A 14331-nucleotide genomic window follows, 5' to 3' on the forward strand; every position below is an offset into this window, starting at 1 on the left:
TCAATCATACTATCAGTTTATATGAATCCAAAGTCTGTTGATCCACATAGATTTCAAAATCATAAGATTTTCTAAACCTATAAGTTTGTATTTTGATGTTTGTAAAAGAAAAGCCCAAGGTGGAGTACAATACCACTTTAATCTATATATATTTTTTGGTTTAACTGAAAGACCAGCAACTTTATCATATCCATGGTCGATTCTATGGTATTAATTTTCTCAAACACAAACCAGAACTACAGAGTCCAAACCAGAGTTCTGAATTACCTCCTTCCAGATTGAGATGTCAATGTATTGCAAATTTCCGCGTTTCCATTTTTTCTCCAATTTTATTCAAGGTTTTTTGAAAAAAAAAAAAAAAAAACTTCAACGATACTTGTGTTTGAAATTGAACATATCCAATCTATCGGATATTTCACATATTCATATTTGAATTCAAACCAAGAAAAGTCTATACTACTATACCCGTATCTGATATTCAAATTCACTATTTGATTTAGATCCAAATTCGATTTTGAAACGTACAATAAAATTTGAACCATGACCGCCTTTGAAAACATATGCATATCATATATAGGATATGTATTTAACACTAGGTCTGAATTTAATTAGATATTTATTCATAACTGAATCTGAATTCAATCAGATGTGATATTTATTTATTTAATAATAAGGCCTCTGCGTCTGGACCTTTTACTTTTTGGGTCTGGCCTGAAGATAACCGATCCACTCACAGTCGTGGGACGTCCGGGCACGGGTCAAGTATCGGGTCTCGGTTAAATAAACCCGATCCGTAGACAGCTAGTCGTGCTAATTTGCAACGAGTCGCCCCTCCTCGCTCACTTTCACTCGGAGGAGGAAGGTGTGAAGAAGAAGAAGAAGAGGGAAGAGGCAGAAGAGAAAAGCAGAAATGGCATACGCCTCTCGGCTTCTGAACCGAGCCAGATTGGTACTGGTTTTCCCTCCCACTTACCTCTTCCTGATAATTTGTCTCTAAGTTCCAATTCTATCGTCGGATGTCTCCGAAGAGACCGTCTCTAAGGGTTCCTATCCGAACATCCATCCATCGGTCTGTTCTGTCTCGTTTTTTGGATCGTCGATTGGGAAATCCTAGGGTTTATATGCAACTTGGATCGCTTTCCTTCTCAATCTACACGCTTTTGGTGTGAATCTTTGAGAAGAACGATTGGTGAACTGCCTTTTGTTCACTTGATATGGGGGAAGGAATTGCTGCAAAATGGATGAATTGCATCGACAGAAACTTAGGGATTTGGCTGGTCGAGTCCAAAAAATTGTAACCTCTAATTTCCTAAACGCCTGTTCAAACACAAATGTTTAATCCGTCGCACACATTCACTTACGCAAGCGAGAATAGGTGATAGTTTTACCAGGCCAGGACTCCACCTGTCTAGAAGAGTAGGAAGGTAAGAAGTTTCATATGTTCCTAGACTGGAGAATGTAATTTTTAGCCTTTTCCATTTTTATGAACAAGAGCATAAAGGTAACATGGGTTAGGGCTTCTGGTTTGGCGTTTGCCCATTGCGCGGGGTCAAACAATTTGCGCCCTCTTTACTTTTTAAAGCTTGGTTAACTCCACATTTTCTCAGTCCATCGCGTGTTGATTATCATTCAGATAAGTGGGATAAGTTGGTTGCTTGCTTTTCCGGAAAATTAGTGCATAGATAGTTCGTATGCCATAACTTGATATCAACTTCATACAACTATCTACATGATAATGGTAATAGGAAATAAAGGGGCAACCGTCATGTAGAAGCACGCGATTAATGGTTGTGGTTTTTACAGTTTCCATGAGAATCAGATATTTGTGCAATAAAAGCTTATAATGGTATGGTATGGTATGCCTGCCTGCTTGGTCGTTAAGGCTGATTTTTTAGCATCTTAATTTCATGCTGCTGCTTCTAGCTCCTACCGTTTAGGTTCTAGGTCGATTGTTTCATTCTTACACATACTCTGCCGTCGATATTCATATGGAAAATGAGAAAAACCGGCCTGCAGAAAGGGACTGCTTATCGAGGTCCTCCTTCCATCCTTGAGATCCACCAATCCTAGGTTGGCAATGATGGTTGTGTGGGCTCTCTTATGTTTTCTCTGATTGATTTCTTGGTAATGACAATTCCTTTGGTTTTAGGCTTCATCATCATGTGCTGGACAGAGGATGTTGCAGCATGAGAGTGTTATACCAGTCCGTCACTTCTCCAAGCAAGCTGATCGACCCGTTCTGAAAGGCGATGGTAAACTGCTTCCTGATCCTGCACATTTCATACATTGATTCCTTAACTGTTTACTTGCTAATTCTTCCTGTTACATTTTTCTTGTTCGTTTCTTAGTTGCATCACATTGAAGCAATTTTGTTGAAGACAGTTACAATTTTTATTTTTTGTTTTCTTGTTGCAATTATTTTTTCAGATGTTTTCAACAAAATCAATTCATGGAGTCATATGAACTAACGAGATAATTTTTAGGTGGATGATTATGCTGAAATTGCTTATTAACGGTCTTTTATTGAAGTTCACCAGTGAATCTGGCCACTAAAAGCATGTTGCATACAAAAGTATTTGGCTATACAGCCTTTAAGAGCTTGTTAACTGGCTTGTATTGACATATTGGCTTTCTCTTTCCTAATGAATTTAATAACTGAGGCATGGGCAATGAATTTGGCAACTTACGGCATGTAACATATAAAAGTAATTGGCTATACAGCCTTCAAAAGCTTGTTAGCTGGCTAGTATTGACATATTGGGGTTTCTCTTTCCTCATGAACTTAGTAGCTGATGCATGGGATGAGTTCTCCCTGGAATTTACCGTGTTGAGATTGTTTCCTGTGATCCAGATGTGATGTCATTCATGTGTGCAACTTGATACTTGTTACTCTTGATGATTAGTAAATTTTAGCCTGTTCACTGTTGTCTTGTCATATCATGTCGAGCTACGTTGTTGGCATGTTCAATTCCTGTAAGCAATTTTGGTTGTCATTCTTATAATGTATTTAAAATATTGCATATTCTTAAAGAGATGTTGAAGGGCATCTTCTTCGAGGTGAAGAAGAAGTTTGAGACAGCCCTGGGAGTTCTCCGCAAAGAAAAGATAACCATTGATCCTGATGATCCTGCTGCAGTAGAGCAATATGCGAAGGTTATGAAGACTGTACGGGAGAAGTAAGTGTCACCTCTTTCTCATTTCTCATTTCAAGCTAGGAGGTCCTTATTTTTCTCATCAATTCTTGCTTATTTCAATCAAGGAAGTCCTTATATCATGTGTGTATTATGTCTACCTGATTTTTTTACACACTGGTACTTTTGTTTCAGTGGCAGATACTTCTTTTCTTCTAAGGATATGAAACAGAGTTCTGGCCTGTGAGCAAGATAGATCATATCAAGCTTGCGATGGTTATGAGTTATGACTGAGCTAGGTGGAGGGCTAATAATAATGCAATGTGATCCAACAAGGATATATGTTTTACATGGACCAAAGCTGATCCAATGAGAGCTGATTATGCTATTTGATTTCTGGTTTGTTCAGGACAAGTTGTGGTTGAACCAGATGGAAAACAATTTAGGTGCCTAAACCATGATAGACTAATGATTTGATTCCCACTCTTTGTTTTAAGTGTTAGCATCCTTCTATCTGAGTAAAAGAATGTTATATTGTGGCAATATGTAAAACATTTGCGGGGTGCCACAGATGTAGATAATTGGTGAACATTCTGTTGTCCAAGAGATTTTTTAGCTGATATTGGTTGGATACTGGTATTCCAATTTTTTGCTTTTGTTTATATTAACTTTTGAAAAATTTTCTGCTGTCAGGGCGGACCTATTTTCAGAATCCCAAAGAATAAATTACACAATTCAGACAAGGACACAGGGTATCCCAGATGCCAGAACATATTTGTTAACACTGAAGGAGATACGGGTGAAGTATGTAACCTTTTCTTTTCTATACTTTCTCCTCGACAACCTTGTTTGGAAAATGGCTGAAATAAGATATCAACTGCTTCTATTATGCCAACATTTGACTTGAAAATATTTGCAACATGGCACAATATGAATATTGAGTCATTTGACTATGCAACATGGCACAATATCGTTTTCAGATCATTATACTGTTTGTTTGAGGCTAATGGAGGGATATTTTTCTTCAGGAGAGGTCTCACTGATGACCTTGGTGCAGAAACTATGATGATGGAAGCATTAGACAAAGTTGAGAAAGAAATTAAGAAGCCACTTTTGAGGTCTGACAAGAAAGGAATGGCTCTTCTATTAGCAGAATTTGATAAGATAAACCAGAAGTAAGTTCACATAACGTGAAATGGACTCCGTTGATTCCCCTTTCTGCCTTTTTCTTTTTTGGTTTATGGAAATTTTCATGTCATTCATGGAGGAAATTTTTTTAGACGGTAGTCATGATAATCCAATAACATAAATGATAAGACGAAAGTAGTGACTAGAGTGTCATATAAGCAAGAAAAATGTTTACCTGGTCATATTGTTCAAAATTATGTAAATTGTAAGCTAATTTGTGAAATAATAATCTATGTTATCAAAATTTAATCCCCAAGTCTTAAGTATTTCATGGTATCTTCCCCTACTGGATGGTTATATGCAAATATTGAAAATACACAAATTTGTTGCTGGTGCTCCTTGTGGAAGTTTCTCAAGAATTTGGTTCCTTTTTTCTTTTCTCATTTCCTTCTTCATGGGAGCTGGTTAGGCGTAAATGGTAAGGTGTTGAACATGTGGCAATCAAGAAGTTGGTTCCATTTAAGTCCAGACTAATATATCTGTCTAGAGTCTCTACACCTTCTTAGCTGGATGATGAATGTCTTCTTAGCTGTATCTGGTTGGTTACTTGCCCCCATCACTGGTTTGATTACTCTTAGGATTGAAATGTTGGACATATGGCCAAAATCTGTCTTGTGGAAATTGGTTGTAAAGTACTTTCTGCATCTTCAATGACCACTCCCCTGGCAATGTGCTATAGAAAAGGGTTCAAACGTCAGAGCATTGTAAGGGAGTGTATCAAATTAACAAGTGGCCTAAGGACACACTTTCCTTTGGAAGCTGAAAAGCATACTTATGCAACAAGGATATGACCACACTTTAAATAATTTGTCCAATTTTTTTGTGAAAAATAGGGTTGGAGTTGGACCTACCATGTTGGGAACTTCTTTTCTTTAAAGTGTTCTTATTTCAAATGGCTTTTTACCTTATGCATGCTGTAAACATGTACCAAGAGGTGCAAGCTTTCCCTCGAGACTTGTTTTTGCAGTTGGATTTGATCTCTGGTTGATGATCCTCTGTAAAATTTATCTTAGTGAATTATTGTTGTTGAGAGTTAATCCCATGAGACCCTTTTTTGATAAATTGTTTAGGTGTTGTGGGGTTAAGTGTTATTATGTGAAGTCCTCTTTATTATTTTTATTTTATTGTGTGGACTGAGTATATAATTTGATTGCCGCCTGCTAATCCATATTAATGTTGGATTAGGGTTAATGAATCGGTCTTTTCACTTCTCTCTCAAACTTGTCTCAACAATTGTCACCTGCCCCTTTTTTCCATTGATAAGACTTCCTTTCATGCATTCTGTCTGAGGTATTAGCTGTTCTAATAAGGGGGGGAAATGGATTACTTGAACATCTTGTGGTTCAGAATGCTGAGGTAGTAAATCCACAACTGACATGTACAGGGACACATTGTCTTTTGACCACTGCTTGAGCAAGTGGGTTGCTTGTCTACTTGTTCTTAATTGGCCAATACGTGAGTTCATGCTTCAAAACCATGCAGACGGGCATGCATGAACATGTATGCATGCATATCTATGCAAAACTATGTTCGTAATTTTTACTTTGCTCCAGCGGCATCAGAAGTTATATGGTGCTGTATGAGACTTGATGAAGCAAGCAGGTGCAAGCATTGGGGTGTGAGAAGACATGATACTTTTTCATTGTGTTCATATTTAATTTCATGAAAAATATTGCTTGAACATGCTTAATGATATTATCATCGAACATTAACTAGAAACTCCTGGAAAAAAATAAAATTGGTAAGTAGAACAAATACAGTAATAAAAAAATAATATTTTCTTAATAATCTTTCCCAGGGATTGATGAGAATGGTAATCAAAAGTAGTAACTATTTTGGTATCAATGTCAAAAGATTATGAGAATAGGAAACCTTAGGGCAATAAATAATAGTCCTTGGAAGATCATAAAACAAATGAGTCCATGTCAACTGTCAAACAAGAAAGCAAAATCAGTTCAATATGATTAAGGCCCTCATCCTTTCTTATTATTTTTTTGAGGTTTTGTCTTTCATTAGTAAAAGGTTCTCCGGAAGGTGTTTGAAACTTTCACGGGCATCAACTGCCTTTCTTGGTGGCTCAAACCTCTTTAGGAAGGTGATATAAAGTTTTCATACTTGTTAAAATGGGTTGGTTGTCAGAATATGCTGCTAGTCACTAAGTGGATGCATCCTGGACCGGATGCATCTAAGACCTGGAAAACCATCTTCTGAATTAAATACTTTTTCGGGAGTGTGATTTCCTTTTGTATTAAGCATTTATTGATTCTGGACCTCTGGCTTTTGTGTTTTCATGCTACAAAAAGGCTGACCATCCTCTATGCTGTGATACTTTTATCTAGCTGTTATCTGAGTAAAAGACAGCTGCAAAATGTGCTTGCCTTACGGTGTTGTGGCCTGCTGTGCATGTTAATTGTTTATTAATTAGGCTTGGCATACGAAAGGAGAATTTACCTAAATATGAAGAGCAGTTGGAACTTAAAATAGCCAAGGCACAATTGGAGGAGCTAAAGAAGGATGCTTTTGAAGCAATGGAAACGCAGAGGAAAAGGTACGCATGGCTTCTGCTACTTTTATGCATGTGAAAAGATTTGCTACTCTCCTAGCAATTTCATTCAACACTCTTATTTTAGGTTCACCACAACATGATATATGCTTTCCTAGTTTCAGTGTAAGTTGTGGGAGTTTAGACTCTTTAGAGGTTGCCTTAGGCATTCATACATCGAGTCAAGTTACTTAATCACTAATCGACCTGTATCTTTAATTATTGAACAGGAACTAATAAATTAGATTGTATTTTCTCTTTAGTTGAGTTCTTGTAATTGCCTAACTTGTAGTGACTGTATTTAATGATACGGTTTCTTTATGTTCTCGTGACCTTTGTTTGATCCCTCTTTTGCCTACAGGGAGGAGTTCAAAGAAGAAGAGATGGTTAATGTCAAGTCACTGGACATTCGAAACTTTATATGAACCCTGATTATAGCCAATTGACTTTTAATCTTTCTAATCTTGTCCTTAATGCAGCTTGAGAAGTGCTGCATGCAAGTTTCGTTTTTCAATAAATCCAACCGGAGATTTTTCTGGTACTTTTTGTTTTAAAAAGAATGATTTTCTGTTTTTTTTTTTGGGAGGCGATTTCTGATGGTTTTGGCCGAGACTTGCTTCCATATGCATGTATTCATTCTGCAATTTCTTTACCATTACTTCAATGATGGTGAACTCATGACTACAAGAAACGTCTTTCTTAGTTAACTACCTAGATAGTTTAAAGAAAAAAAACCCTAAACCGAGAGAAACATTGTGTCATTTTGTTGGTTCAGACATCTTTGAGCATTAAGAACCATTGAAAATTTTCGGTGATACATCTGGAAGCAGAAAGCTGGTGATCGCTTCACTCTTGAGTTTCATTTTACTTTCACTTGTTAACATCCTCTGTTGCGGTTTGTGAATGGCATGCTTCAGCTGCCAATAATTTGGTCTTCTTGCAGATAGATTCTCAAGATTGGATCTGTGTAGACGGTAGGTTTCCTCGAATTAGAATCTTGTAGGTGGTCGTTGTTTTCACCCAAACATTCACTCTGCCAGTGCATTGGTTTCTAGACTATGAGGAGGATACCTGGAATTGCAATGGATGGAATCCAACCAAGATTTAATGGATAGGTTTTATGGATGTTTAAAATAGAGAGAGAGAGAGAGAGAGAGGCCGACATGATTGACCTCCGAGAGTAAAAGATGCAAAAGGTTGCTTGCCATTAGTTGTGCACTGACGCAATGTGATTAAGCAGATCTCCCGGTGCTGCACTTGCCGGCGTCGCCCATACTTGGATGCCCACCCACCCTTTTCCCCCCTCGTGACAGGCAAGCCGGGCTAAAGAAGAGTGCCACCCCAAGTATGGCGTGCAGTCCTGTGTGTATTGAGATATTGACCTTCAACTTTCTTGTATTGTGTTCTCCAATTCCACGCAAGCATTTGGTGAAACAACAGATACGCATACATAGAAAGAGACGGCCGATAAACGGGGAAATTAATTAAAAATTGGGTGATAAGATGTCATGGAATGTACTCGCAGAATAGAAAACGGGGAAAAACGCACATACAATGCAGAACAGACAAAGCTAAGACAACAACAAAACCGAACAGCCCAAATTGCACACTATGGTTTTAATTTGATCTCAATATGTTTGTGTACTTGTCAGTACTTCAGTTCAAGTTAATACTAGAACTTTCGAATTTTTACCGTCAACTTTTTATGCTATATGAAATGGGCATGTTTTTACATGACTAAGAGAAGGGAATGGATTTAAAAATGACAGGATATGTCCTTCATACTAAATTCATCTTGAGATCATATTTAAAATGATAGATTACACAAAAATGACTGGATTAAACTCGCCACGTATAAAATATCTACGGCTGTGAAAGAATATTCATTAGTTTTCATTTTTTTTGCTTTCTGGTAATTAGATTGCAGAAGAATTCAAATCAGTCGCCTACTTCGGTGGCCGGATGATTATTTTTTATTTTGTATTAATAAAATCATTGCAAAAGATGCATTTGTGGCGATACAATTGCTGGACCACGGGTTTTACCGACGGTTGTGCTGATTTTAATGACAGAAAATAAAAGATAACCAGAGATAGCCGACTTATTCCAATTTCCCTTGGATTACATGTACATGTTTCTCGGAATCTACTGATCCAAAAGATAAATATAGCATTTCGGACATACAATCTTCTAGTACCATGAACTTTATTATGATGAAAAATCTTATGGTACATAACTGCCCAACGTAACATATATTATCATAACAAAACAAAATCTTAAAGAAACAAGTGGTACAGAAAATTGACTCATAAAAATCCAGTAGCCTTATGCCTCCATGTATGTAATGCTCCTCTATAAAAGGCGACACCAATGGATCCTGCTGGCCGATTCTGCCGTTAGTCGTGTTTCTCTCTCACCGTTCTGGTGGATCCTCGTGTCGTTTGATTCTCAACCTTCTTCTTATTTCCACTAAATTTAGGCGACCATCCGTCACAGACAGAGAGAGAGAGAGAGAGAGAGAGAGAGCATAGTAGGTAAGTCAATCACCGCCCTTTGCATGTTTTGATCTGATCTTTTCATTGTTTCAGACTCGCTTGCTGCTAAATTTAGCAGAGCCCTCCAACTGCCCTCCCTCCCTTCTTCCCCTCGTAGCCTGGAAGCCCAAGGATCCTTCAAACCTTATCCCCACTAAATTTGGAATTCCACGCCTTTCCCTTTCCACCTTTCAAGATGTCCATCTTCCTCTCCCTGCGCCCAATCCCGTGGCTTCCGCGCCTCTTCCTCCCCTCATCCTGTTCCTCCTCTCCTTTTTCTTTCCACTCTCGACGTGACCTTCCTTGGTTCCTTCTCTGGCTTTGGAACCCTTGGCCTAATTCTCACCTCCCCACGTGAGGGCCAATTTGTTTTCATGCGGATATTGCATATGTGAGATCGCGCACATACAATGTATTGCCTTCCCATTTCAACATTCCTGGTTACTTTCTCGGCTTAAGCTTCTCGCTTTCGGTGTTGGGCATTGCGAAAGCGACATAGAGAGAGGCGCGAAAAGGGGCATTAGAACAAGGATTTGCAGAAATGAGCTGCTTTCCTTGTTTTATGTCCGATAGGAAAGCACCCAAGAGGTCTGAAAGCTGGACAGAAGGTTCCACGACATCTCAATCTCAGACCACAGCATCTGGTAGGCCAGCCACCCTTTCCCTTTTTAGGCTTTCACTCGGAAGGTCCAACTCGTCGAAATATGCAAGGAAACAATGACGTTAAAAGTATTCGGCAAGGCAAAATATTTTCTTATTTAACTGAACCTGAGCATTTCAAGATGTCCTGTTTGTTTAATGGAATAAGCGAAATTCACATTACGTAGATATATGAAGCACAAAAGAGGCAGGCAATGAAAATCTTTTAATCCAAATTTCCAAGAAATTTTCTTTAGAGATTTACTTTTTATGTGCTTGAGAAACTGAGCATGTAATACTTCACTGTATGCGTAAAATGTTCACGCGGTTCAATTTTTTTTTCTTTTTTGTCAGTCTCAGAAAATCACAAGCCGAAAACCTCACCTAACAGCAAGGAGGAGGTCGATAATCAAGTTTCTAACGGAAATATCGAAGCTCAGACCTTCACATTCCGTGAATTAGCTGCTGCAACCAATAATTTTATGCCTGAATGTCTGATAGGAGAAGGGGGCTTTGGCAGAGTTTACAAAGGAGAACTTGAAGCCAGTGGCCAGGTAACAAGGTCCCATGCAATGATGCAAAAGTTTTCATTATAGTTGGTCTTGCATTACTCCTGAACCTTTTGCAAATGCACTGATTTGAATTCACTTGCTCAGGTTGTGGCTGTCAAACAGCTTGACAGAAATGGGCTACAGGGAAACAAAGAATTCCTTGTCGAGGTCTTGATGCTTAGCCAACTTCACCACCCAAATCTGGTCAACTTGATTGGATATTGTGCAGATGGCGACCAAAGGCTTTTGGTGTATGAATTTTTGCCAATGGGATCACTCGAGGATCATCTTCTTGGTAATGTTCTTTTCTGGCAGGTTCAACGAGCTTTCCTTCCAATGCTGGTTAGGCGAAATATGTATCTTACCAATTCCCTGATGATTCATCTTCTGTTTGAGGCATTCAGCTACTTGAAAGATGTCATCCCCATGCTTGTGCAGTTCGACATTGGAATCTTAGACAAAACAGTGAGAACAACAAAACTGTCCTTTAAATCCAAAAAATGAAATAATCATCTTAGAAAATTAAAAAAAACTATAGATGGTTGAGAGTATATTACACCTATTTTTGTGCCCAAGGTCATGGTACAACTTAATTCATGAACAAGGACCTAAAGTCTGGAAATCTACATGGAGCATAGGTGTTGGTACGTTGACATGTACCAGAGGCAACATTACTTTGTGGACTGTTGAGGTGGGATATCCACCATGGTAGTTCACGAGGTAGCTTGAATCTGTTGCGTTTAAGCTTGATCTAGTACAAAGCTGCCATGCTGCATGGTCTGAGTTGTTGCCATCGGGCTTAGACAGAACTATGTGCCTCTTGTTATGTGGTGCCCACCACAAGAAAAGGAGACGGTTATTGATCTTTGTCGTGGAGAATAAAGCGCCATAGCATTGTACTTGTATGGTCAACATAACATGATGCGAAGATCAGGTGTGGCAATGACTTTTCTGGGAAGAAGAAAGGTTATCAAGTGTTAATTTGTCTGTTGGATTGGTAGATCCTCTGATCTACTTTCTTTTGTTAATGCATATAAGTTTAAAATGCATTACAATTCTAACTTAGACGTGATACAAAATATTTTAGAACTATCATGACTGTCGTGATCTACAAACATAACAAGTGTTTGATGTCCTTGCAGATTTGGAGCCTGATCAAGCACCTTTAAACTGGTACACTAGAATGAATATAGCTGCTGGAGCTGCTAAAGGATTAGAATACTTGCATGACAAGGCCAACCCACCTGTTATATATCGGGATCTGAAATCCTCTAATATTTTGCTAGATGAAGAGTTCAACCCAAAACTTTCCGACTTTGGACTCGCTAAACTTGGTCCTGTTGGAGATAAGGCACATGTATCCTCACGAGTTATGGGAACTTATGGATATTGTGCACCTGAATATGCTAGAACAGGTCAGCTAACCGTCAAATCTGATATCTACAGTTTTGGAGTTGTTCTGTTGGAGCTCATTACAGGAAGAAGGGCCGTTGATACCACCAGGCATGCAGATGAACAGAATTTGGTTTCTTGGGTATGTACACCAAATAAATGTGCATGTTGTAGCAAGTTTACTGTTGAGCTTATTACATTCCTTTCTTTCTCATGGCTAATGATCAAATCTTTTGCCAGTTGTTGAACTCTTGAAATACTTATTGAACTTTTTTTCCTGATTTTGGTATGGGGATTTTGCAAAGTTTCTTGGCAATTTGGTCATATCTCTGCAGTACCTTTGGTATAACCAGAACCCTGAACTGCATTTACTCTGGCTTATGCTCCTTTGATTGCTTGGAGTTCATTTGTATGCTTCCAACACAGGCAGAACAGATATGAGTGTTCCTTTGTGGTAGGGCCCACTCATGCAAATAACGGATGCCTTGGCTCTCACTTGCACTCAAGGAAAGCCAAAAAGGCGTGCTTGGATTGGAACAGGATGTGCTGTTCATTCTCCATCGACTGGCTCTTAGCATCTCCCTGAGCATGAATCTCATCATGAATGCTTTATGGACTAGCCTGTGGACATTTTCCTTGTTCTTTCTTGTTCTTGGAAATGCTACTTTTCTGATCTTTTACCACTGCTGGTGTATGTTTAACTTTATGTGGATAATTAGGGTAAGAAACAAATCCCATTACTTTTTTACTTGCAAGTTGTCACTGGAATGCTCATTGGCTTCTCCACTTGTGCATTATGTAGGCACAACCAATTTTTCGGGATCAAAAGAGGATCCCTGAGCTGGCCGACCCAATGATGCAAGGAAAATACCCAGCAAATGCTTTGAAACAAGCAGTTGCTGTTGCTGCCATGTGCCTTCAAGAGGAGGCTACAACTCGCCCTTTTATCTCCGATGTCGTCACTGCTCTTAGTTTTCTTTCCATGCCCACTGATGGGACTGGTGGTATAGATACTCCTGTAGTTCATTCATTACCTGCACAAGAAATGAGGAGAGATGATGAAGGAAGTGCAAGGGGACAGGAGTCAGCGGGAGCTGAGGCCATAGAGTGTGGTTCTTCACAAGGAAGCAGAAGGTCATCAACTGACGGCAGTGAATTTTAAAAGCCAGTGACAATGTCGTGGGTAATATTGGCTTTCTTTCCTGAGTCTCATTCTCAGATATTGTGTATATGGTAATCAACATTCAACCTTCAAACATTGATTGATGGAGTGCCAACCAGAAGCAGGACTTCAGGAACCGAAAATCACATCGTACACACGTTCTGTTATGCTTGTAGCAGACATTGTGTATCTTCTCGGCCTTCTATTGTTGTCCTCCGTCCCACATGCACAATATACCTTTTGAAATAAGTCTCCATGTTATCCTGTTCTTGTTTTGCTTTTTTCTTTTCAAGATTCGAAGTTTATCCCTTCATGTTCATTACTATCTGACCTGGTTTTTTTGTGACTCAGTTGTAGTGTAATAACAAAAAATAATACTAATGGTAATATTGATAGTTACTGTAGCCACTTGCACACTGAAGGACGGAAGGTAATATCTTATGCCTGTTAGAGTAATACAGTTGCTTTGCTGTTCTGAGTAATACACTTATCTAAATTGTTACACATTTGAGTCATTGGCATATAGTAATTTCCAAGTATCTATCAAACTTTTAAAGAACTACTCAGTTTGCCAAAAGTATCTTGCCAAACAACAAAGAATTTGTTTTCCTTCCACACCTTCTAGATGAAAATCAACTTTGGTTGTCATCTGCTAAGCTGAATCTGCTGTGGCTTTTGATTACACACCCTGTAACACTCCGATACACAATGTTTTACCATTTTAGTATTGGAATGATTCAATATGAAGCCTTGTGAGAAGGTTGAACATACTTTCAATTTTTGTTCAATGAAGGTCGGGAGCCTATCTCCTAGCAGGCATTTATCGAAATCTCTATGAGAAGACCTTATATATATATATATATATATATACATACATATATAGTCCCTTATTTTGTTACAATATTGTGGCATTATGTCCAATTGATTCAACGACGAAAGACTGTGAGGTGTAAGAAGAGATGATGAACATGCTTTCATTTTTCGAAGAAGAGATGATGAGATTGTTTTATTTTCTTTTTCCGATCTCAAATCAAATTGAAGAATATCCGAATTGAATATGTCGAATCATATTGGTCAACATTCCTATACTAGTATCATTTTGATGTGCATGATCAGCTCTCTTCAGTTCAGCATTACCACCGAGATAGCTGGTGTGCCTCCATTCAACTCATAAAGATAGTTCTATTTGCGG

At 38.5% G+C, this 14331-nt stretch overlaps 2 protein-coding genes across 3 annotated transcripts; both read left to right on the plus strand.

Annotated features, from left to right (window-relative positions):
- The first annotated feature begins 814 nt into the window (after positions 1 to 814).
- LOC116257460 (probable ATP synthase 24 kDa subunit, mitochondrial) lies at positions 815 to 7441 on the plus strand. The gene is made up of 7 exons (XM_031634234.2): positions 815 to 949; positions 2150 to 2252; positions 3032 to 3176; positions 3825 to 3935; positions 4160 to 4306; positions 6745 to 6867; positions 7223 to 7441. Exons 1-7 carry the CDS (start codon positions 911 to 913, stop codon positions 7284 to 7286), a joined length of 732 nt encoding a protein of 243 aa, XP_031490094.1. The 5' UTR covers positions 815 to 910; the 3' UTR covers positions 7287 to 7441.
- A 1758-nt stretch (positions 7442 to 9199) lies between these two features.
- On the plus strand, positions 9200 to 13543 carry LOC116257458 (probable serine/threonine-protein kinase PBL26). Of its 2 annotated transcripts, none has more exons than XM_031634231.2 (5): positions 9200 to 9395; positions 10389 to 10588; positions 10691 to 10880; positions 11728 to 12119; positions 12780 to 13543. In XM_031634231.2, exons 2-5 carry the CDS (start codon positions 10517 to 10519, stop codon positions 13137 to 13139), a joined length of 1014 nt encoding a protein of 337 aa, XP_031490091.1. In that variant the 5' UTR covers positions 9200 to 9395; positions 10389 to 10516; the 3' UTR covers positions 13140 to 13543. The 2 variants fall into 2 exon arrangements, with proteins under 2 accessions (XP_031490091.1, XP_031490090.1); XM_031634230.2 differs by lacking the exon at positions 9200 to 9395 and adding an exon at positions 9402 to 10039.
- The last annotated feature ends 788 nt before the right edge of the window (positions 13544 to 14331 follow it).

Source organism: Nymphaea colorata, chromosome 7 (assembly GCF_008831285.2).
Source record: "Nymphaea colorata isolate Beijing-Zhang1983 chromosome 7, ASM883128v2, whole genome shotgun sequence".
In the NCBI taxonomy this organism is placed as follows: Eukaryota; Viridiplantae; Streptophyta; class Magnoliopsida; order Nymphaeales; family Nymphaeaceae; genus Nymphaea; species Nymphaea colorata.